The sequence below is a fragment of the Indicator indicator genome, chromosome 27, assembly GCF_027791375.1.
Source record: "Indicator indicator isolate 239-I01 chromosome 27, UM_Iind_1.1, whole genome shotgun sequence".
In the NCBI taxonomy this organism is placed as follows: Eukaryota; Metazoa; Chordata; class Aves; order Piciformes; family Indicatoridae; genus Indicator; species Indicator indicator.
The window spans coordinates 11,492,384-11,515,111 of NC_072036.1; the positions used below are offsets into that span (position 1 = coordinate 11,492,384).

The 22,728-nt window shown below is 41.4% G+C and overlaps 1 protein-coding gene across 1 annotated transcript in view; it reads left to right on the forward strand.

The window, feature by feature from the left end:
• The window catches only part of ATG5 (autophagy related 5), a 37,468-nt gene extending 15,485 nt beyond the window's left edge, over window positions 1-21,983 (forward strand). The window contains exons 6-7 of the mRNA XM_054393105.1: window positions 4,530-4,647; window positions 21,421-21,983. Of these exons, the coding sequence (XP_054249080.1) occupies window positions 4,530-4,647; window positions 21,421-21,557 (255 nt within the window). The 3' untranslated portion in view covers window positions 21,558-21,983. The remainder of the gene's footprint in view (window positions 1-4,529; window positions 4,648-21,420) is intronic.
• Window positions 21,984-22,728: the final 745 nt, after the last annotated feature.

The following is a 22,728-nucleotide window of genomic DNA, read 5'->3' on the forward strand; positions in this document are numbered from 1 at the left end:
TGTGTATTAAAAAATGTTTTCATAAAGGACCTGCTGCAAATAGGGCAATTTCTTACAAACTTCCTTTTACAAAGGGGAAGTTTGAGTGAATGTGAGATTGCTGTGAAATGCTGGTTGCTCTGTAACAGCTGTGCTCAGCTCGATTTGGTGCTGAAGAGGGGAAAAAATGATCTCAGATTCCTCATCAGTTGAGTGCACAGAGTGGCTTATTCTAAGAACTGATGGTTCAGCAGTGAAGAAACCCTAGCACACTTTCTCCAGTTTTAGATTATTTCAAAACCAAAGCTTCATGAATGAGAAGTTTTAAAAGCTTTTGTAGGCAAATATTTTTCCTAGTGTCTCATTATTGGGGAAAAAAAAAAAAGGCAAACAAAAGAAAACAAAATCCCCAAAGCAAACAAGCCCAAAAAACCCAAATAAACTCCCCCAAAACAAACACAAACCCTAACAAAAGAATTCCCCAAATGAAACAAGACAGAAAAAGAAATCATACAAAATCCCAACCCCTTTTATCAACTGTTGCATGTGGGCTACATTGTCCTGCTGTGAGTACTTTTTTCTCAACTTGATTACTTAGTTCTGTGCTGCAAGTAATTGCAGTTGGTGAACTTGTCACCTTGGGTTGAAGGTCACTGTCACCACAGCTGAGGTTCCCTGAATGTCTAAGCATTTCTGCTCCATCTAAGTGCAAAGTGAAATGGGCCAGCTCAGGCCAAAGCCATTATTAAAGATGATTTTGTTACATGTTCTGCATTAAGGAACATCCATGGGGCTCCTTTAAAAGGCTTAAGGAACCAAGTGCAAGATCAGCCTTATGCCTTTGAGAATCTCAGTGCAGAATAGGGGCTGCCAGTCAGAGTTTCAAAGACAAACTCTGAGGTTATAAACTGTGGCTGTAGTCAGAGATGTGACTGAAGCTTACATAAATATGCCCAGGTTGTCTGTCAAGCTGGCAGTCTGCCCAGCTCCCTCAGCCTGTCCTCATAGCAGGGGTGCTCCAGCCCCCTGATCACTTTCATGATCCTCCTCTGGACCGGCTGGAGCACAGGTTGTGGACTCCAGAGCTGGATGCAGCACTGCAGGTGAGGTCTCCCCAGAGCAGAGCAGCAGAATCCATCTCTGGCCACGCTGCTTTTGCTGCAGCCCAGGATGCTGTTGGCCTTCTGGGCTGCAAGTGCACACTGTTGGCTCATGTCTAGCTTCTCATCCACCAGGAACCCCAAGTAATTTTCAATTTCACCAACTCCCAGCCTGGATTGGTATCTAGGATTGCCCCAACCGAAGTGCAGGACCTTACACTTTGCCTTATTGAACCTCCTGAGATTCTCCTCAGCTCACCTCTCCAGCCTGGCCAGGTCCCTCTGGATGGCATCTTTCCTCTGAATTGCTTTACAGTACTGAAGGTGGAGATAAATAAGTTTATGTAAATGTTCCTGCTACAAATTGGAATGTAAACCATGAGGTTTGAATTCCTGTTGCTCCATTTCCCTAAACTGTTTTATTAAGTTAATGCTCTTGTATATTTGTATGTCATCTTAAACGTGTTAGGGAAATTAATTATGTATGGAATGAAAAATAATTGCCCTTTTCACCACAACATTGAGTATTAATTCTTCAGAATATGAATATGTTGAGAGGCTGGGATGAAGACAGTGCATGCAGCACTCAGTCACTTGCAGAGTTACTGCTAGATCTTGTAACTTAACTGCAGCACTGCCTTCCCTTTGATCACTCAATCATTTTGCTTCTCTGTTTCACTTGCTTTAGCACACACAAACTGATTTCTCACTTTGACACACACTTTGTTAGTGGCTCAGCTTTGTATTTTGTAGCAAGAGGGCCTGATGGCCCTTAACACAGTGATGTCTTCGTGGGTTAGGTCATAGGTTACACAGCTTTGCACTATTGATTAAGCAAATACTGTACAAAACACAACATTATGTAAGCAGTTACTCACCTTGGCCCTTCCTTCTTGTGGTGGTGTAGTAAATGCTGGAGTAGAAAGCTGTAGTCAAGTTGAGCTTCTCCTACTACCTACCACACTTCAAAAAGAGTGCTGGTAAGCTTTTTCTAAAATTATTTATGCCTAAGATGCTTTGAAAAATTACCCTGTAAACATTCTAACTGTAGCATGGGACTTTTCTTTTGACTCTTTCAAGGCATAAAGCATCTGCTGCAGGAGAGGGGTGAAGTGTAAGCACGTTGGGCTAATACCCTGCCTGTAGGATTATATTTGTGAACAACAAGCTTTGTATAAACAACATGCAGTTCCTTTTATCATTTTAACATTGATGGAGAGCAGGGATTTTTATTTACATTACCACATCTGTGGTGCTCAACACTTCAAATGCAAAATTGAATTCATTTTCTGTAATGCTTCCTGATAGCAGCTGAGGATATTGCTTTGCAGCACTCAGCAGCTATGTGGGAGATTTTGGAGAGTCCATCCTTGGCTTTTCCCTCTTGGCAGTAAATTATTACAATGATAAATAAATTGGTTATAATTTATTAATGAATAATTAAAAAGTGCACTATGTAGTTTTCCCTCTTGGCAATAAATTACTACAACGAGAAATAAGTTGATTGTAATTTATTAATAAATAATTAGAAACTGCAGTATGCACTTGGGAAATGCAGAGTCTATTAATGATGATCACCTTTGCCTGCATCTTTTTTCTGGTGTTATTTCCATTTCTGCTGCTTCAGTGAGTAACTGATCCACGGCTAGAAAATTTGTGAGCAGACCAAAGATTCTCTTTCTTTGCAGGTATGAGCAGTGGCCATCTTCCTATTGGAAATACTCCACTAGATATCTGAAGAGACTTGTTTTATCCCTTGGCTCCTGGGTGGGTCTAGAGGGGGCTACAATAATCAGAGGGCTAGAGCACCTCTGAAGACGGGTGGAGGGAGCTGGGGCTCTTCATCTTGGAGTACAGAAGGCTCCAGGGAGACCTTAGAGCATCCTTCCAGAGCTGGAGAGGGACTAATTACAAAGGTGTGGAGTTATAGGACATGGGGTAATGCCTTCAAACTGGAAGAAGATATCTAGATGTAGATGAGACATTAGGAAGAAGTTCCTCCCCATGAGGATGGTGAGGCACTGGAGCAGGTTGCCTAGGGAAGTTGTGGATGCCCCCTCCCTGGAGGTGTTCAAGACCAGTGGGACAGGGCTTTGAGCAGCCTGCTCTAGGGAAAGGAGTTCCTGCCCATGGGAGGGGGGTTGAAACTAGATGATCTTCAAGGGCCCTTCCCACCCAAACCCTTCTATGATTCTATGAAATGGCAAACTTTTGGCAGCTGTGATTAGACTTCTGTGAATAATTAATTAATATTTAAAAAATAAACTCAATGGAAATGTGTTTGCTTATAAAAATGCTTTAGGGGTTTGTCTTTTTAATGTTTTGAAGCTACACTGCTGCACTGTAATGTGCCAGAGTTCACTTCTCAAGTGTGGATCTGTCTGAGGTGGACCCTGCTGGCTGTGTGCCTCCCATCATTTTTCAGATGTTCAGACGTTTCATTAGCACTGTTTGTATCCCCACTCTGCTGCCCTCGGGACACAGAGAATTGACTGCAGCAGCTACTTAGCTCCTTCTGATCAGTCAAAAGAAAAAGTGGGAGAAGACAATTTTTCCATTTTTGGAGACTGTTGGCAAGAAGTAACAAGTAGCTGTGTGTCAACAGTTCTGCCCTGTACTGCCCTGGAATTACTTTGAGGTGCTTTGCTGTTCCAGAGAGGTGAATGACAATTAAGTTGTCATGGTTAATCTACTGCTTGTGGCTTTTCATGTAGGTAGGTAGGTAGTGACAGAGACCACATCTTAACTTCCTTTCAAATTTAATTTTTAACTTTCAAGTTTTTCACTATATCCCTGGTTGTCTTGGTTTGGTTTTTTCCCCCCTCCAAAAGCCTGCACCAGAAGATAAAATCCTTCTTGATGTTGTGTTGTTTTATTTCTAGTTTTTAATTACCGTAGTAGGGCAGGAACCACTTTCAAAGTGGTAGGAAACTAAATTTGGAAGGACAGTGACTTGTGTTGCTTCTTCCAGTGCAGACAGTATATGATCAAAGTGGAATTGACTGGAGCCCAGTTGCCCAGAATGCAGTACCCATCAGCTGCTTTCTGGAGTTAGCTGCTAGCAGAAATTTGTCAGCAACTGTTTAGAGCTTGGTTAAAAATGATGTGGTTCAATAAGAGGTTTTTAACTTCTGTTTTCTGGCTCAGGTGCCCACCTTGTGAGGAGAGGTCAGATTGTCAGGAAAAAAAAAATCTTATTCTGTCCTTTCAGCATCAGATGTTTTCTGACCCTGTTTGTTTATTCTGTTCCTCAAAGAAAGGGATTATCTTAACATAACCATTAAAAAAAGTGTATCTGTAGGTGCCATGAGCTACTCTTCTTCACAAGAGCAGAGTAGGAGAATCACCTGTTGCAACCTCTTGTTCTGTTCTGTTTTCTGCCTGTCTCAAATAGTAGCACTACATATGGACCTTAAATTGTTGGTTTTGTTACTTTTGTTATTAAACCAGGCCACAACAGAGAGACCTTTTATACAGAAGCTGTTTAGACCAATTGCTTCAGGAGGAGAGTTGCATACTTTGGGAGATCTGCTAAAAGATGTCTGTCCTGGTGCTATCACCCCTGAAGGTATTGTAGTGATAACTTTTGTCCAATAAGTTAATTTTTCTGTACAATTACTGTTTGTGGCTTGTTTGTTTTTTTTAATATGGGCATTTTGGAGCCAGAACTGTGTCTCAGTGCCAGAGCTTCAGATTTCACTCCTTCCGGGCTCTTAAAACAACACCCACAAAAGGTTTCTGTTGTTAGCTTTAATTTTGTATTGCATGAACTTCTCATGTGTAAAACTCCAAAACTGATAGAAATTAAAGATGTTTTCAGAATATTTTTTCTCCCCCATGTTGGAGCCCAACCTTTAGAAAAGAACCAGAAGAGAAAGAGATTGTGGAAATATGTAGTAGTTTTATGTATGGTTATCAAGTAGTGTTGTGTGACAAGATACCAATTAGTTACTACAGCACTGTAAACATTTTTTGATCAGCACTTACTCAGAAAAAGAAGCATTTCTGGGTGTTATATTAACCTCAAAAATGACAACTGTTGGAACTTTTTAGCAGGCTAAGTGTAGAAATTATGTAGCCTGCAAAAGAACATCAAAATTATTTGATGTGGAAGGTTTTTCATCTTGTTCTTGCTGTTGTTTTGTCAGTAGCTATAAATGGGTAACACTTTTTTTTCCCCAGTCAATAATTCACAGTTTGTTTTGAGAAGTGTCTGATATTCTAGAGAAGATCACAGAATTATTGGTGCAGTATCAGCACCTTTAGACAGCAAAGCACTAAACTTGAAGTCAGTGTAAAATTCTTGTACACAGAAGTTGTGTAATTCCAAATCCAAGAGTTGTGATGGATTTTGTGGTGGTTTGAAACTGTCTCTTTAATTTTTCTTCTCAAGAAGTATGGTGACTTTTTTTCTTTTAATACTTGTTAACACATGGAAAATGTTCCCAAAACTAACGAAAGGTAATATAAATATGGAATGTTGCTAGCCATGTGTCCATTCTTCCTAAAGCTGCATAGATTTAGAGCATAATTTTAGGTAATGCTTTCAACCAACTGTCCAAAGCATAAAGCAAGATACCAATCGAAGTGCAAGGTCCTGCATCTGGGTCTGGCCAATCCCAGGCACAAATCCTAATGAGCACTGCTTTGTTTTTCCATCAAGTGGGGACTAGATTGCTGAGGCTATAGAATCTCAGCATCTCACTGCTGCTGGAGTCTCCATGAAACCCACTCAGTCAACTCATTTTCTCTCTTGGTGCTGGCTCACTGATGGTTTAACGAGCTTCCTCTCTCACTAAGATGCTCCAGCAGTGGAGGTTGTAGAGCTGAGTGTTTCTATCCATTTTCTGGGCATATGAGAATTTAATTTGCAAGCACTTTTTGGAAACCTGAGGACCTAAACCTAAATTATTTTCTTCTCAAGTACTTGTATCCATTGGAAGTTGAAATTTAGGAGATGTCAGAGCTGTGGACTGCCTGTGCAATCTTCCTTTCTGTACACGTGTACACTGATGATTACACAACTTCTAAGCACTCTCTACTTCTGCTTTGTTTTCTGTGTGACTTTGGTCTTCCTGCAGTGGCTGGGCATGCTTTAGTGTCAGGGCTGTGTAGTGAAAAATCACTATCATGGTTGTTGAAATGATGGATGGGGAATAAAGATACTTCAGGAAGTATTATAATTGAGGCAGCCTTTGGGAATTGCATTCAGTTCTTTCTCCCCAAGGGAGTTCATTCAGATGTGATGTTAGGCAAGCTGAGTGGTACAAACCTATCCATTTTCTAGAGGGGAGCACCAGAAAAATCCAGTGATCAATGTGAGTGTTCTGTTTACTTGTACTTGGAATCAGCAAGAGCTCTGGTACTTCGAATCTGCAAGCACCAAACAGTCTCTGGAGTCAAGTTTTAGGCCTCTCATTACTCTTCTTCTTTCTCACTCTCCAAAAAAAAAAAAAAGATACTTCTGGCTATAATGTCTCTAGGACTTTGGTATATGATCTATAAAATGATGATAATATAGTCTTTTTCCACAGGAAAGTTTGGTTTCTGAAGTTAAAAAAGCTTGTGGTTACCTGTTTGAATTTCATGACATTAAAATTCATCCTCTTTGGACCTTTCTTGATATATTCAAATTATTATTCTTGTGCTTTGTCTTAATCTATTCTAGTCAAGGCTTTAAATTAATGTTAGAGCAAAATAGAATGCATTAATATAGGTATATCAGAAAATGATGGCAAACTGGTTTCCACATCTGGATGTTCAGACTTTACTTGATGTTATTAAAGTTCAGACCTACTTCATTTTGCTAAGCAAAGTAAAAAAAAAAAAATAAAAAGAAGTAATATCTCATCAAAGATATCCTTAAAGACCTAACAGATACTAGTGAAGCAAGCTGGTTTTAACCTTTTTCACTCTTGTTTTCAGAAAGTAATGTAGATATTTTTTCCAGGACTGTTTTTTACCACACCCCCTCTGCCCGCCTTGAGCGAAATGCGTCGGTGACATTAGCTGCATCTTTTTGTCAGTACAACGTAATCAACACGAGCTTCTCTTCCCCTCTTTCTCAATCTGTTCAGCTTCTTTCCTTTTTCCTCTCTGCTTTTCTCTTTCCCAATGACTTTTCCTTGCACTGGAAGCTTCCCAGTCCTTGTGGTGGTTGCTTGTCTGTGGTGACATCCGTAACTGCGCCTTGTGCCGTGGGAACAGAGAGATGTATGATTTTCAGACTTAGCCGTGTATGTGAGCTGTTCCTGCTGCCAGATACTTAGGGACCACCACAAGAAGAGGGAGGGAAGGGTTTCAAGAGCCACCCACAGTGTCTATATGCCTTTGCTTTAAGAAGCATGGATATAATTAAGGCTCTCTTTCAACCGTGCTGAGAAAAAAAGTATTTCAATTAAAAAAAAAAAACCTATCTGTGTGGAGTGAATACATAAATTGATTAGCAGCTCTTGAAAAGATGATGTAAAGAACAATGTCAAAAGTAGAACAGGTTGAAAAATGACATTGAAACCCTGATAGTGAAAATTATCTTGGTAAAACACTGTGTCAATATTACTTTGGCTTGTCGCAGACTGTGGGCAGCTGTTTAGATACTGTGTTTGATTTAAATTAGCTTACAGAACTATTTATTCAAGGCTTTTATTGTTTGTTGAAGTGCTCAAAAACATAGCAACCTGAGCAATGATTACACCAAACCATAGCTGTCCTCAAAATGGACCTTTATTTAATTGTAGATTCATAGAATGGTTTGGGTTGGAAGGGACTTCCATAGGTCATCTAACTCATGGTAAATGTCTTTCCGATTTTAATATGAAACACCCATTCAGGAGGACTCCAGGCTTAGAATCAGATTCTTCAAATTATTCATGCTGCAGCTTGTAAACTTGTTGTCTGATCTTTTCTTTTTTTTCCTTATGCTTGTGGATGCCACTTGCACAGACAAAAGTTGATCCCTTAATTGAACAGTTCTTGGGTGGTCAAGTGGAATCGTCAGCAGTAGTTCCAGTTCCAGAAAATGAAGCTGTCTTTTACATAACTTGGGAATTACAACTTGTGAGAGGATTCAGTGTGCTGTGCAGGATCAGGCTAAGAGGAAGCTTGATATTGTCTGTGCTGGCTGTGGTCTCTGAGACTGTATAGTTGTAGTTTCTGTGCAGGTAAAGAAGAGATGTTAAGAGTAAGTTGTTGCCTGCAAATATGGCACAAGTTCATACTGCTGGTATGGTAGAACACAGTACTCTTGGGTATTCTTCCTGAAACTGCTGAATATCAGTTGTCTGTGCCTGAAGGAGATAGACAGCAGGGAAAGAACAGCCATGGGGCTAATAACCTCTGTCTCACTGAGCTGAGGTAGATCAGGCTACCTGCTTCCACCAACAGGTACCCCAATGTCATTCATGACAGATACATAAAACTGGTTTCTGTCTGTTGCAGCATTTCCTCATGGGTTTGTGCATTTGATGGTAGGTGTTCCTGTTGCCAGTTAAGGGACCTTTGTTTCCAGAAGTAGTGATGGCAGTTCTGAACTTCAGTTTATAGAATTTGATCCAAAAAAAACCCCAAACAACCAAAAAAACCAACCCCAACCCAAACATGTGAATAATTCACAGCAATTGGAACAAACCAAAACAAAACCCCAAACAAAAAAAAAAAAACCAAACAAAAAACCAAACAACCCACCACCCAACCCCCAAACAAATAAACAAAAAATAACAACAGAACAACCCCCCCAAAAAGCTACCACCAAAACACCAAAAACCACCCCAAAAACCCCAAAGCAAACAAACAGCCAAAACCAAACAAAAAACCCAACCCAAAACAAGCACAAGCAAATAAAAAAGAGATGTTTAATAGACATTTATGAAGTTCCTGTGGAAGAACATCCTAATCTTGTAAACAGTTCATTTAGAAATGGTGACTCATCTTCTTAGGAGGAGATGAACACAGTGTGGTCTTCTCTAACTGCAGAGCAACAACTGGAAGAGTTCAGCATAATGCAGTGAAGAGGGAAAGGGTTAAAATGATAGAAACCAGAGTTGTTCTGGGGTAGGGAAAGACCTCTTTCCTCTTCCAGAACATGAAATGTAAGACACTGTGCATAATGCAAAGATAAAAACTTGTGTAATGCAGAAGGAAACAGTTTTCTTCCACTGCTATCATGTCTAAACAATTCTGGATGCAATTTGAACTTGCCAGTGTTGTTGAAGTCTTCATAAAACTTGTTTTGATTTTTGTCTCATGCTTCCTTGAAGGCTCAAATGGTAAACATTTGGCCATAATGACGCAAACAGTAGGCTATCAATCAGGCCCAGTTTTCACAGCATTGTTGCTCATTCAGAAAAGCTGTGTGAGCTGACCCCTTTCTATAACAGTGTCATTAGTTCTTTCAGAAATAAAACAAGGATCAAAAAGCCTTCCAGGGCTTGCCTTTTTTTTTTTTTTCCCCTCTCTTAAGACTTCGCTGTACTGAATGATTTTGTAAAATTAGGGATCAGCTGTTTCCAATTAACTCCCAGCTTCTTTTAATGTATGCTGTATAAGAGGCTGCATATTAATTGGGTTTGTTCTCCTTCAGTTTTCTAAGCATTGACTGTTCAGTAAATTAGTCAAACAGAAAATTCAATTTAGGTTAGATTTGTCATTTAGACTCTTAATTTTGTTGCAGGTGACAAACAGTGCAATAGAAAGGGGTAAATGTATGCAGAGTGAATGTCTTTGAGTTGACATGATGTATAGCTGGGCTTGTCCTGTCTGAGGTCAAATGAGCTGGACCTGGGCTTTACACAGCACCATCCCAGTCCTTGCTGCTCTAGTGGTGAACAAATTTAGGAAGCTTTTGCTCCCCATATCTAGCTAGTAAGTTTGGCTCCTTATAGTCTCTGCAATCTGGTCGCAGTGCCGTGGAGGCACAGTGTTGAATTACTTCTCCAGGCTACCTAAATGTAGGACTATAACTAGCCCTGGTCACTATTGGTGTATGGCTTGAAATTTGACATGCCCAAATGCTGGGCTGTGCACCTAGGATGGAGTAACACTGGGCACAAGCATGACTTGGGGAAGGAGTGAAGAGCAGCCCTGCAGAAAGGGACCTGGGAGTGCTCCTTGGCAGCAGGCTCTATAGGAGCCAGCAGTGTGCCCTGGCTGCCAGGAGGGCAAACCACATCCTGGGGTGCACCAAACACCAGCTGGTCAAGAAGTGATTGTCCTGCTCTGTTCAACGTTGGCTGCAATTCTGGGTCCCACAACTGAAGAAGGATGTGAAAGTCCTTGAATGCATCCAGGGGAGAGCAGAAGAGCTGGAAGGAATGCCATGTGAGGTGTGGCTAAGGATTTTGGGGTTTTCTAGCTGGGAGAAGAGGCTGAGGAGTGACCTCATTGCTCTACAGCTCCCTGAGGAGGGGAAGTGCAGAAGGAGGAGCTGATCTCTTTTCCCTGATACCTTGTGGTAGGAAGTGTGGGAATGGTTCAAAGCTGCATCAGTAGAGGTGTAGACTGGGCCTTAGGAAGCATTTTTATGCCAAAAGGGTGGTCCCAGCCTGTCAGTGTTTAAGAGGCATTTGGACAATGCCCTTAACATGCTTTAACCTTTGGTCAGTCCTGAATTGCCCAGGCAGCTGGACTAGTTGTAGGTCTCTTCCAAGTGTTCTAGTCTAACTTAGTCTCTCCATTAGAATTGGAACTAGATGATCTTTAATGTCCTTTCCAACCCAAACCATTCTGTGATTCCACCCAGCAACTTTCCTACCATCACGAGTAGTTTGCTGCTTCGTAGTGACTTACAACTGGTTCCTGGGCATGGCCATGCACACATTCAAAAGGGTAGAATGTAGGAAGAGGTAACAGCAAGCAGGGAAAGAATCCTGTTTGTCAGGCAAGCCTTTGGAAGTTTGTTCAGCTTCAGCTCCATTTGTTCTGTCGGCCACCCAATAAGTTTTATTAGTATCAGACCCCAGCCTATTCTCTTTAAATTTGGTGGAAGGCAAATGACTTTATTCAGGCACCACACAGTGTAAGCCTGATGCTGACAGTGGCATGAAATGGAGAAAGTAAAATCTTCTACAGAGCAAAATAACTGTTTGGGGTTTTTTCCAAATTCAGCTTATTCTATTTGGAAACCCCAAGGCAGCATTTCTGAATTTCTCTGCAGAGTTTTTATCCTAAGGTAGTGTGCTTCCTGGGCTGCAATGGAGCTGCTCCTGTGAGCATCAGCATCCTACCCTGAAATGCCTGATGGAATACTGTGGATCTGCAAGTCTAAGCAGTCAAGGAAAGACTGGGGGAGGAAATTACAAGAAACTGGGTAATGCCATGCATGATTTTGAGGCAAAACTGTTGGAATCAAAAGCGTTTTGACAAAATGGTTTGGTTGTTTTAAAAGGAACATTTGTTTGTGTTGTAGGAGAAGACCTCAGGTTGTTTGTGCTCTGTATGGACTTTGCAATGTCTTCCCACAGAATTTATCACTTAGACAAAAGATGAGTGAAGAGAGAGAAAAAGGAAGGAGAAATTAGAGGCACAGAGGGGTGATGTGGCTTGCACCTGGTCATGCTGAGGTCAGTAGCAGAGGGAAGAAATGGATGGGTTTGAATCCTGATCTAAATCAGTCTGTCTCACCCCAAGGAGATCACAGAGGTCACTCACTCTCTCGATGACTGAGCCATTGAAAACTTCACAGAAAAAAAAGGAAACCCAAACCTTTCTTCCAGTTTCTCATATATCCCTGCTCACAGAAGCAGGCATGTCAGCAACAGCTGAAGTACACAAAGTCAGTAGACCTACAGGATATTTTCTTTTATGCTTAGTGTCATAGAGAATGCACCAAAATAGGTTTGCTTTTCTTTCAGCAAAGATCATTCTGCTAATGTTTATATGCTGTAGCATCACTGCTACCTTTAGTGCTGTAACTGGTGCAAGTGTAACTGGAGGCTTCAGTGGCTCTACCCAAATTTTCAGGAGAGAGCAGTAAACCTCTGTGAAGCCTTGCAAAGGGAAACTCTCAACCAGGACACAGCAGTGCACAGCCAGATTCAGAGATTTTGGTGTCAGTGTTTTTATTTATGCTAGTGAACAAATGGAGGCCAGCATGTGAGGTGGTGTTTGTGCTCTATGACTGTTAGCAGCTCTCTAGCAGAGTTTTGGTTTAGGCCAAGTAAGACTCTCCCAGAAAATTTGGGCAGTGTTCACGAATTAGCAGTCTGGGGACCATTCTCACTCAGTAAGCAATATGGAGGGGGGAGATAATTTAGCTTAAATAGGCAGGAGCTGTTCTCTGGCACTTGGCCTGGGGTTCAAAGAGTGGATCCTGGTCTATTTTATGAGCTACATCTATGCTTTTTAAAATATGCACTGAACCTTTAGGGAAAGACTGAGTAAATTCATTCCCATCTGCTTTGCTTCTCTCATGCAGTCTTGTTCTAGTCTGCCTCGATGGAGATGTACAAGTGTAGGCTGATTTTTTTCAGGAGATAAACATTTTACAGGGCTAAACAGAAGAGAACTTACAAAACTAGAGGATCTACCAAAAAAAAAAAACTAAAAACCAAACAGAGAAGTATGAACCTTACCAATAGCATAAAGCAGAGTAATCCACTAATAAACAGTTTGCTGAATCTTCTTCTCTTCTTGAAGGACTCAGCAGCCCCTTCTTGAATGCCTTGTTTTAATCAGAGGTTTTGGTAATTTCACATGCAGTGGATAAATTATAATTTCTATAATTTCCACCCGCACAGGTTGCTCAGGGCCTCATCCAACCTGGCCTTGAACACCTCCAAGGAGGGAGCATCCATGACCTTCCAGGGCAACCTGTTCCTGTGTCTCACCACCCTCACTGTAAAGAATTTCTTTCTGATCTCCAGTCTAAATCTACCCATCTCAACCTTCAATCCATTCCCTCTCATCCTATACCTGCAAGCTCTTGCAAAAAGTCCCTTTCTAGCTCTCTTGTAGCCCCCTTCAGGTACTGTTTTGTCCATGTAGCTAATGATAATTGGTAACATTGCTGACTAATTAACTACACCAACCTAGCAAATTCTCTTTGTAGATGTTGTATGTGCTTTATAGATCTACTTTTGTACCGAAGAGTTGACAAGTACTTTCTGAACTCAAAAATAGAAAAAAATAGTTAAGTTACCAGTCAGTCTCTTTAAAGATTGTCAGGTAATCTATCAGCTTTGAATCTCTCTTGATAGTTGGGGGTGAAAAAATTAAAATGAGCTTCTGATAGAATTTCACATCCAGTCTCAAGTCTGAACAGGGGCAGCTGTTTTGGGGAGGGGAGTATTTATTTATTTATTTATTTACTAATGTTACTTTTCAGTGTTGAGCCCTTCAGGTATTCTATCACTCATTCTTCTGCCCACCCCTTCCTGAATTTTTTTCAAGATTAAGTTATTTAATTGTGCTATGGTAGAAATCTTTAAATAGTCTTCTACCTATTTGAAAGAACTTACAGTACATGTACAGAAAAAAAAAAAAAAACCAACCTATTTCATGTACAAACTCTCCTGCCTGCTCATTAGAGGATTTCTTTTTGCAGGAGTAAGGGCCCGGAAGAAGCTAATGTAAGGATTTGAGCAAGGGTTTGTATTTCTCTGATAAACAGCACTCCCCTTCTGTTTGTGATCACAGGATGAAAGCTCTCTAAGCTTGTATATGTACATTTTTACTGCTACATCATGTAGTGTGCTCTTAAGATTGAGATCTCATTCCCCAGGAAGCATTTCTGTCTAAGATTAATTGCCCTTTTAAAAATCAGTGTTTGATGTATTCCTTTGGCTATATCCTGACTCACTTTAACCCTCTTTGACCTGACCCCGCTGACTATTACCGCCGTGGCTGAAGCAGAAATCCTTCAGCTTGATGTATGCAGTACAGACTTGAGCCTGTGGTTTTTCACATCGATGGATTCAATTAGCTGAGTTTTTACTGATCAACTTAGCAGGGGCTGGGGAATTTGTCAGACATGGAACAAAACTGTCCGTCCTCAGGGGTTAATTGAAGAGCTCGTCTCCGTTTTCATGTGTAGCTTGCAGGGGAAGTTTGCTTTGTTAAATATCAACATAATACTGCTGCATGTAGCACTTCTTTAAAAGGCAAAAGCAGTGTATTTTTCTCCAGTTATACTGGGGAAGGTAGAAAAGCTGAAATAGCAACCATTAAGCCTTTGTTTTGTATATATCACTTATCATTTTTCAGGCAAATGTCTTAAAGCTCTAATTGTGTCCCCAATGTCCACTTTTGAATTTGATTTATTAAGATAAATAGATAAAGTAACAATTAGCATTATGGCTTGGTGAAAACAAGTAGAAGTGTGCTGATCTCTTCTGTGCTGACAGTGAGTTTGAAGCAGCAGTGATGCTTTGCTTTGCTTTGCTTTGCCTTGCTGGGAATCATCTTTTGATGAGCTGAAGTAGTTCACTACGAAAGATGGACAGGCATTAGAATGGAAGAATATTTGCAGGCATGATGTGAATTATAGAGACTTGAAACAAAAGAGGGGTTGAAAGTTCAAGAATGCCATTAAAAAACCTTTAAAAGTATATGATGTGCACATGCAGAGGGAATATTGTATAGAGAATATGCTGGACATAACAATATTTTGAAAACAGTGACATTATAAAAGTCCTCTCAAAATGTTAGCAACAAGAGGTCTTTTACAACAAATTAATTTGCCTTGTACCAATCTTTATAGAGAGAAATCTTTATCAAGTATGTCTTTTTCAGGATCCATATTGATCACATTTAGCTCCCTAGCTGTATACAGAGAAAGCCTTAATTTCTGGAAGTCAGTTTAGAGGGAAGGGAAACCTTAAATCTAATTAAGGTCATGGTATGTGAAAGGGTTAACTTGCTGTTAACTTGCCTGCTGTTTAAACTAGCTCCACAACTCCTAAAAGTGATTTAGTTCTCCCTCAACAATGGAAAACATCTCATGGATGAGTTGAGGTCCGTTTGTCACACCTACAAGTGCTTATCTTTTGATGCCCACCTTGCCTGTGCCTTGTGTGTAGAAGTGCATTGTGTGCTTGGCTTCTCCCATGCAACAGCAGCAGGATCTGCACTGATCTCTGCCACTGGGTTCATGTGTGCAGAGCCAAAGTTCAGCATATGGCACAAAACTCTTCATAAGCTTCCATGGCTAACCCCAGTCTCTTCTAAACTAGCACGGGTTTATTGCTGGTTTCAGGGCTGAGGCACTGGAGAAGGGGTGTAAGAATGTGTCTTGAAGAGAGTTTCATCTTAAAATTAATTTTTTCCCTGCCTGAAGCTAGATGTTGGATGGGAAGCATCTCAGGCTCAGTCATTGTAAGGTTCTCTAAAACCTTTGAACTACTAAAATGTTGCATATATTAGAATTCATATTTTAGACTTCTGTCATGAACTAGCTTGGGGTTTATTACAACAATCTCATTAAATCTTCCATTGGATATAGATGAATCAAAATAACAATAAAACTCCCACAATAATGTTTAGTTAAGTGAAGATTTCATTTCCACCCTCTTAGCTACTTTTCTATTGAGCTACATGAACTCCTTCACAGATGGGAAGTTCCCTTTGGTTGGTGGAGATGGCACTGCTGGCAGTGCCAACTCTTTTGGACCACGTGGAAAGCTGTTAAAAATAATCTGCCTGAGCAAGCTGGCTGCCTGCTGTTTGAAGCCAAATCCACTTGCTCTAAGAACATTTTTCCATGCAACAGAAAAAAGTTTTCTAGTTAGTTTACACACTTGCTGTCTGCCATGAGGTGAGAAGTGTAACCCAGGTTCTCCTAAACTGCTCAAAAGTGTAATCAACTTCTGCTTGTGGGGATTGGTTTAATCAACGTTTTTTATTAGATTTCAGAAGTGTGGCTAATGTGAGGATGCCAGGCTCTGCTCAGGGATGTCCTGTGATAGGACAAGGGGCAGTGGGTGCAAGCTGGAGCAGAGGAGGTTCCACAGGAACAGAAGGGAAAACTTTTTCCTCTGAGGGTGACAGAGCCCTGGAGCAGGCTGCCCAGAGAGGTTGTGGAGTCTCCTTCCCTGGAGACATTCCAAACCCACCTGGATGTGTTCCTGTGTGACCTGCTCTAGGTGATCCTGCTCTGGCAGAGGGCTTGGACTAGATGATCTTTTGAGGTCCCTTCCGAGCCCTAACATTCTGTGACAGACTTGAGGTAGAGGATGATAGGAGAGAAAGAGAGAGGGAAAACTGCATGGAGGAGAAAATGATGAATAGGAGTCATGCCAACTGTTTGAGTTGATCTCAGTGTTTATTCCAGATACAGAATCACTCTGAGGACTTGTTCTGAATGCCCTACTGACCATGGATTTCTGTCTGTGAGTTCTTTCAGCTGACATCACCACCAGTGGCTTTCCCCAGGGCTGGTGGGCTATGTAGGCAGGAAGGGAAAGTCAGTCCTGTGCTTTCATGTCATGTATCAGCCTCTATGTTTTTGAGGTCAGAGGAACCTTTTGTTGTGGCACCTTTTAGTGTCGGCTTTGCAGAAGTCTTTGTGTGTTCTAGCTCTTGGTTAGAAGATGCTGAACAGCCTGCCTGGCTGACTGTGATCTAATCTATCATCTGTGTTTCTGTTTGAACTGGTAAATATTCCAATTCAAGGGAGAGGATAAGGAGTTTGGTGGTTTATACCCAATTAAAGTGAAGTAAAAAGCGTGATAGGATTGCTATGGAAAAGGAGTCACTTCTAGTAACAGGGCTCACTACTGGGAGATCAGGGTGGAATTCACAGAAGAGTGAGGAAAACCTGGCATGTGTTGGTTGAAATGGGCACCTGTTAGTACTCAGCTGAGCAAGCAAGACTGGTTTAAAACACAAGGTTGTTTTTCTGTTGGAGTGCTTCGGTTGCTGTTACACATACACATGCCAGAAATGATTGCAGAAATGTTCTCACTAGGTTTATGAGGGTGGTGAGACACTGGAACAGGTTGCCCAGGGAGGTGGTAGAAGCCTCATCCCTGGAGGTTTTTAAGGCCAGGCTGGATGTGGCTGTGAGCAACCTGCTCTGGTGTGAGGTGTCCCTGCCCATGGCAGGGGGTTAGTACTGGATGATCCTTGGGCTCCCTTCCAACCCTGACAATTCTGTGATTCTATGAAAAGCAAAGCCTAAATTAATGCATTTTAATTTCTAATTATGTTTTCTTAACAGAATATATGTAAAAGCAAAGTGTCCATATTTGATTTATGGGTGGTGGTTGGATTCATTCTGGAGCTAAGCTTGCTCACTGAGCAAAGAAACATGGCACAGCCTTTGAGCTGGTGTCTAAATTAAGTGATCTGAAATGTCTCAAAAATGGCTTAGTAGACAACATGTAAGCATAGTTATTTGCCTCTGGAGATGGAATAGTGTTAAAATTTTCCCAAAACTTTTATAATTCATGCTTCTCTCTTGCTACTAGTGACCTTTGGGAGCTGTAATGCCTTCTATATTCATGAATTTCCACAAGGAAGGCAAAGAAAACTAATCCTGGGACAGCCACTCTGTTAGGAGATGACTTAATTAGTTTTGAGCTTTGTAAATGCCAAACCAGTATTAGTATTTTTGCATCACTTCAGTAATCTAAAAATAGTCTGATTTGAAGGAATAGTTACTGTGTACACACAGCATAAAATCTTCCTAAGAAAGATGTATTGCTGTGCTTTTGTTTTGCTGATATTTCCACTTGTCCTTCCTGAGTTTAATTTGCAACACAGTAAAAAAAAAAAAATATATCTTTAGTTCTTATGAGGGTTTACATGGAACTCTATCATGATTTATAAGGGGAAAAAAAGTCACTGAAGTGGCTGGGGGGAAAAAAAAGAACTTCTTGGTTTTGAGGAAATCCTGGTGGGTTTTTTTTTTTACCACGTAAGTGAGTATTGTGAAATGGGTGTTGACAGTAATGTTGTTGTCAGGTCTGGACCCTGTGCTCTGCAGGTGAGCCAGGGTTATTTGTCCTCATTTTGATAGGCCTGGTCTAATCATATAAAAAAAAAAAACATTAATCATCTTTGTCATTAAGTCTTACACCACTCATTTAAATATATGTTGTGTTCAATATGTTGTACACTTTTGTCAGTCCAGAGGGCTTTGTGTTAGCATAAGGGGTGGGAAAAGAGAGCACTTGTGGTGCAAGAGACATACAAAATAAGCTACAGCTTTGAAGACTATGAACAGTAATTCATAGACTCATTGCACAGTTTGGGTTGGAAGGGACCTTAAAGATCATCCAGTTCCAACCAGGGTCACCTCCCACCAGCCCAGGTTGCTCAAGGCCTTATCCAACCTGGCCTTGAACACCTCTGTGGAGAGGGCATCCACAACCTCCCTGGGCAACTTGTTCCAGTGTCTCCCCACCCTCCCTGTAAAGAATTTCTTCCTAATCTCCAGTCTAAATCTGCCCTCCTCAGGCTTAAAGCCATCTATAAACCAGGTGGATGAAGCTTTCATGATAGCCAGCAAATCATCCAGAACTCAGATCGTGGTGGTAATGCTGGATTCAAACTAGCCAGCTGTTGGGAAAAGAATATTTTCCATTGATGTTTTTAATGTGTTTGCTGTTGGCAGCTTTTTGCTCCATAAAGCAGAGCAGCCATCTCTCAGTGTGATGCAAGATAGGGAAGTTACTGAAACCGTGGAAGATGAGGAAAAAGAATGGGTAAATGTGATTGAAGTGAGGGTTTGTGATCATTAGTAACAAAAGGAGAGAAGCATTTAAGTAAACCCAATGGATTGTGGGAAAGAAGGGCTACAGTAAATACAGAATTGGTAGATAAGATCTCTTTAGTCAAGCCTCCAGGGGAAAAGGAATTAAGGAGAAGTGTTGCTTTGTCAGAGATAATACTAAGGCACAAACAATGCTAATGCAGAGATTTAGACTTTAATTAAACTGCAAATTCTTCATTGACCTCTGAAACTTTCTCAGTTTGAGGAACAGAAAGGGAAAAAATATTTGTATGAGAAAGGGACAAAGTTGAAGAGGGAGCAGGGAATGGGGAAATCCGGATTAACTGTTTCATTTTTTAAGCAAGAGGCATCAAGTTGGTATGGACATGGAGGAGCATCTAAGAGAAGCCAGAGAAAGTCTTCCTCGTTTATAAGCCTCTCCTGTAATTACAAGAAAATGTTACTAAGGTTCCAAAGTTTTTAACCTATTTTTTATTGTACTGGATTCTGCTAAGAGTCAATCCATTGCCCCTCATCACTACAAGCCCTTGTAAAAAGTCCCTTCCTGGCTTTCTTGTAGCCCCTTTCAGGTACTGGAAGGCTGCTCTAAGGTCTACCCAGAACCTTCTTTCCTCCATGCTGAACAGCCCCAACTCTCCCAGCCTGTTCCTGTAGGGGAGGTTCTGCAGCCCTCTGATCATCTTCGTGGTGTCCTCTGGACCCTCTCCAGCAGCTCCATTCCTTCCTATGCTGAGTACACCAGAGCTGGAGGCAGTGCTGCAGGTATGGTCTGAGCAGAGCAGAGGGGCAGAATCCCCTCCCTGTGCTGCTGCTCTCCCTGCTTTGGATGCAGCTCAGCACACAGCTGCCTGCTGGGCTGCCAGGGACCATCGCTGGCTTCTGCTGCGTTTATCATCACCTGACACCCCCAAGTCCTCCTCCAGACTATTTTTGAGCCCTTCCTCTCCCACCCTATAGTTGTGCTGGCGATGATTCCTTCTGGTGTGATTTACTCTGTGCTGCCATAGACACCCAGCTGTAATACAAATTTCTTCAGGCAGCTGTCAAATGGTTTGGGTTGGCAAACAGAGAAGATTTTATCTGTAAACCAGAAATTCACATTACAGTTGGGGTGATTGAATGAAAGAGCCAGTAATGGGACCTGCACTGCTAGAGTCAACTCTTGGGGAGCAAGGAGGTTTGTTCTGTAGTACAGGCAGCTGAGGGGGTCATGAAATGCCAGTTAGAGAAGATAGTGAGCAGTGAATGTGGATTTCACTGTGGTAGGTCCACGTGAGAGTGGCAGAGTAGAGCATACAACCAGTAAGAGGTCGCTGCCTACTTTGTTTTTTAACTCTAACTATTATTTGAGCATATTTCAGATGTTCTTCTCTTCTCAGGACTCTGAAATAAATTTTCATTTGGGAGGTTTTTTAGTTCATTTCATGACAGTTAATGTCAGTTTCTTTAGCTGGTTCCCATCATTTGAGTCAGAAGATCAAAGTGCCTGCATCCTCCGGGACAAGTATAAATAAAAAGAATTGAAATATTCTTAGAAAATATTCTTGTCATACTGGGAATCATTTGCTCACTTGGCTTTGCTAAGAGATGAAACTAAGTGAGAAAAAGCTGGTGCCAGTCAGCCTTCTGAGGAAATGTGAAATATTGCTGGACACTGAGTAAATCATGCTTAGCAAAACAACATTAATTCAGGAGTATTTTATGTGTTGCATGTGTGACACAGTCTGTGCAGTCCAGCTTTCTCAGGAGCTCACAGTGTTCAGAATCCAGCTTTATTAGCATGTTTTAGAAAGTTCAGAATCACAGATTGCATTGGGTTGGAAGGGACCCTCCAAAGTCATCTTGTCCAATCCCCCCTGCAGTCAGCCTAACTAGAGCAGGCTGCCCAGGGCTGCATCAAGTCTGATCTTGTGAATGTCTCCAGGGATGGGGCCTCAACCACATCCCTGGGCAACCTGTTCCAGTATTTCAGCACTCCCACTGTACACAACTTCCTCCTGATGTCCAACCTAAATCTCCCCTGCCTCAGTTTCAAACCATTGCCTCTTGTCCTATCCCCACAGCCCTTCTGAACAGTCCCTCCCCAGCCTTCGTGTAGGTTCCCTTCAGATATGGAAGTGCAGCTCTAAGGTCTCCCTGGAGCTTTCTCTGTTCCAGGCTCAACAGCCCCAACTCTTCCAGCCTGTTTTCATAGGAGGGGTGCTCCAGCCCTCTGAGCATCTTTGTGGCCTTCCTCTGGACCTGCTCCAGCAGGTCCATGGCTCTCTTGTGCGGGGGACTTCAGATCTGGACATGGTACTCCAGGTGAGTTCTGAAGTTCAACGTCTCAAGCCTGTAAAATTCATCTGGTTTAGAGCTCAGTGAGATGGCTCTGCCTTAACTGTGCTGATGCCAAGCTGTGATCACTGTAGAGAGGGAAAATTGCAACTAATAAAGAGTGACACTTTCATTAAGTTTCCTTGTAAAGCTTTTTTTTTTTTTTCTTGGAATTAACTTTAGCTCCAAGTTTCTCTTTTAAGTGATAGAAATCTCAGCTTTCTCCATATCAATATTTCCTGCTTCTCATTCTGTTATGTGTTGAAGCCCTGTAGCACCAATTAAACACTGCTTCATCTTTCTGTGAACCTTGAGTGGTATATCAGAGGTTTCTCTCTTGTTTTTTCTTTGAATTAGATGGAGAGCAGAAGACTCAAGTGATGATTCATGGAATTGAGCCAATGCTGGAAACACCCTTACAGTGGCTAAGTGAACATATGAGCTATCCAGATAATTTTCTCCACATTAGTATCATTCCCCGACCTACTGATTGAAACTCGGCGGCGCTGGCGCGAGGATCATTCTCCAGCCACACCAACTCCTTGCTTCTCTCAGTCTTGACAGAGGCAGCCTGGCCAGAAGAAAAAGACACACAAGGAAGAACCAAACCCCAAACCCAACAAAACAACCCTGAAACAAACCCAGAAGTCCTCACTGCTGCAAAAGCCAAACAGGAAGAGAGATCCTATCCCCAGATAAGGGCAATGGGGGCTGATCTTACTTTGCATCGTCGCCGCTGTTCTTCACCGCTCTCGTTACATCAGTTGCGATATGAAAGAATTTACAGGACCTCCGCTGCAAGCCTGCTGCTTTCTTGTAAAATAGAGCCAAGCTGAAACTGTCAGATGGAAATGTGCCACTTGATTGTATTTCTGGTTAACAAATAAACAGGGCTGTTTCCTAAAGCAGCAGTGTTTCGACTTGGGAGAGTGGAAAGGTTGGTTTAATTTTCTAGCAAGTTAGGCACCGCCGAGCTTGGGTTACCAATAGCTTTTTGTACCGGATCAGATTACTGTAAACCCAGCTTTCCTTAATGAGAACTTCATGTTTACAGTATGTCTATTGGTATGCAAATGAGCTTTTTTTTCACTTTGATAACGAGCAGTGAGAGAGGTTTTGTTGTTGTGTTTTTTTTTTCCAAGTCAACCCAGCCAGCATGTTTTGTCATTTAAAAACCGTGCCCTGACCTCATCATCTACAAATCCTTTTTGCTCTGTGTGCTGTCACTGAATGCTCCAGTGTGGTATTCAAAGCAGTTTTCCTAGGCTAGCAGTGATGTAGGGTAATTTGTCATGGCATTTCTTTGTGCTCTTTTTCTATTTTATTTTATTTTTTTCTCCTCTAAGAGTATTTTCTTAATTTAGTTTGAAAAGTTGAAGGAAAAAAAAGGAGGAGGAAATGGATGTTGCAAATTATTGTATCCTGCTGGTTTTTCCCATAGGCTTGGAAACCAGTTCAATCCTGGAATGGTGAACAGATGTATTGCTTTTTTAATCACTTGGAATTTTGGAAAGCCATTTCCCACCTAATACTTCATTACCTCTTGATTTTTGGTTTTCTACTGTGGTCTCCTGAGCAATCAATCTGAAATTTGGAAGCTTCTAATCTCATTGCAGAGATTTATTTTTTTTTTTTGCTTACTTTAGGAGATGTATTTTTAAGTTA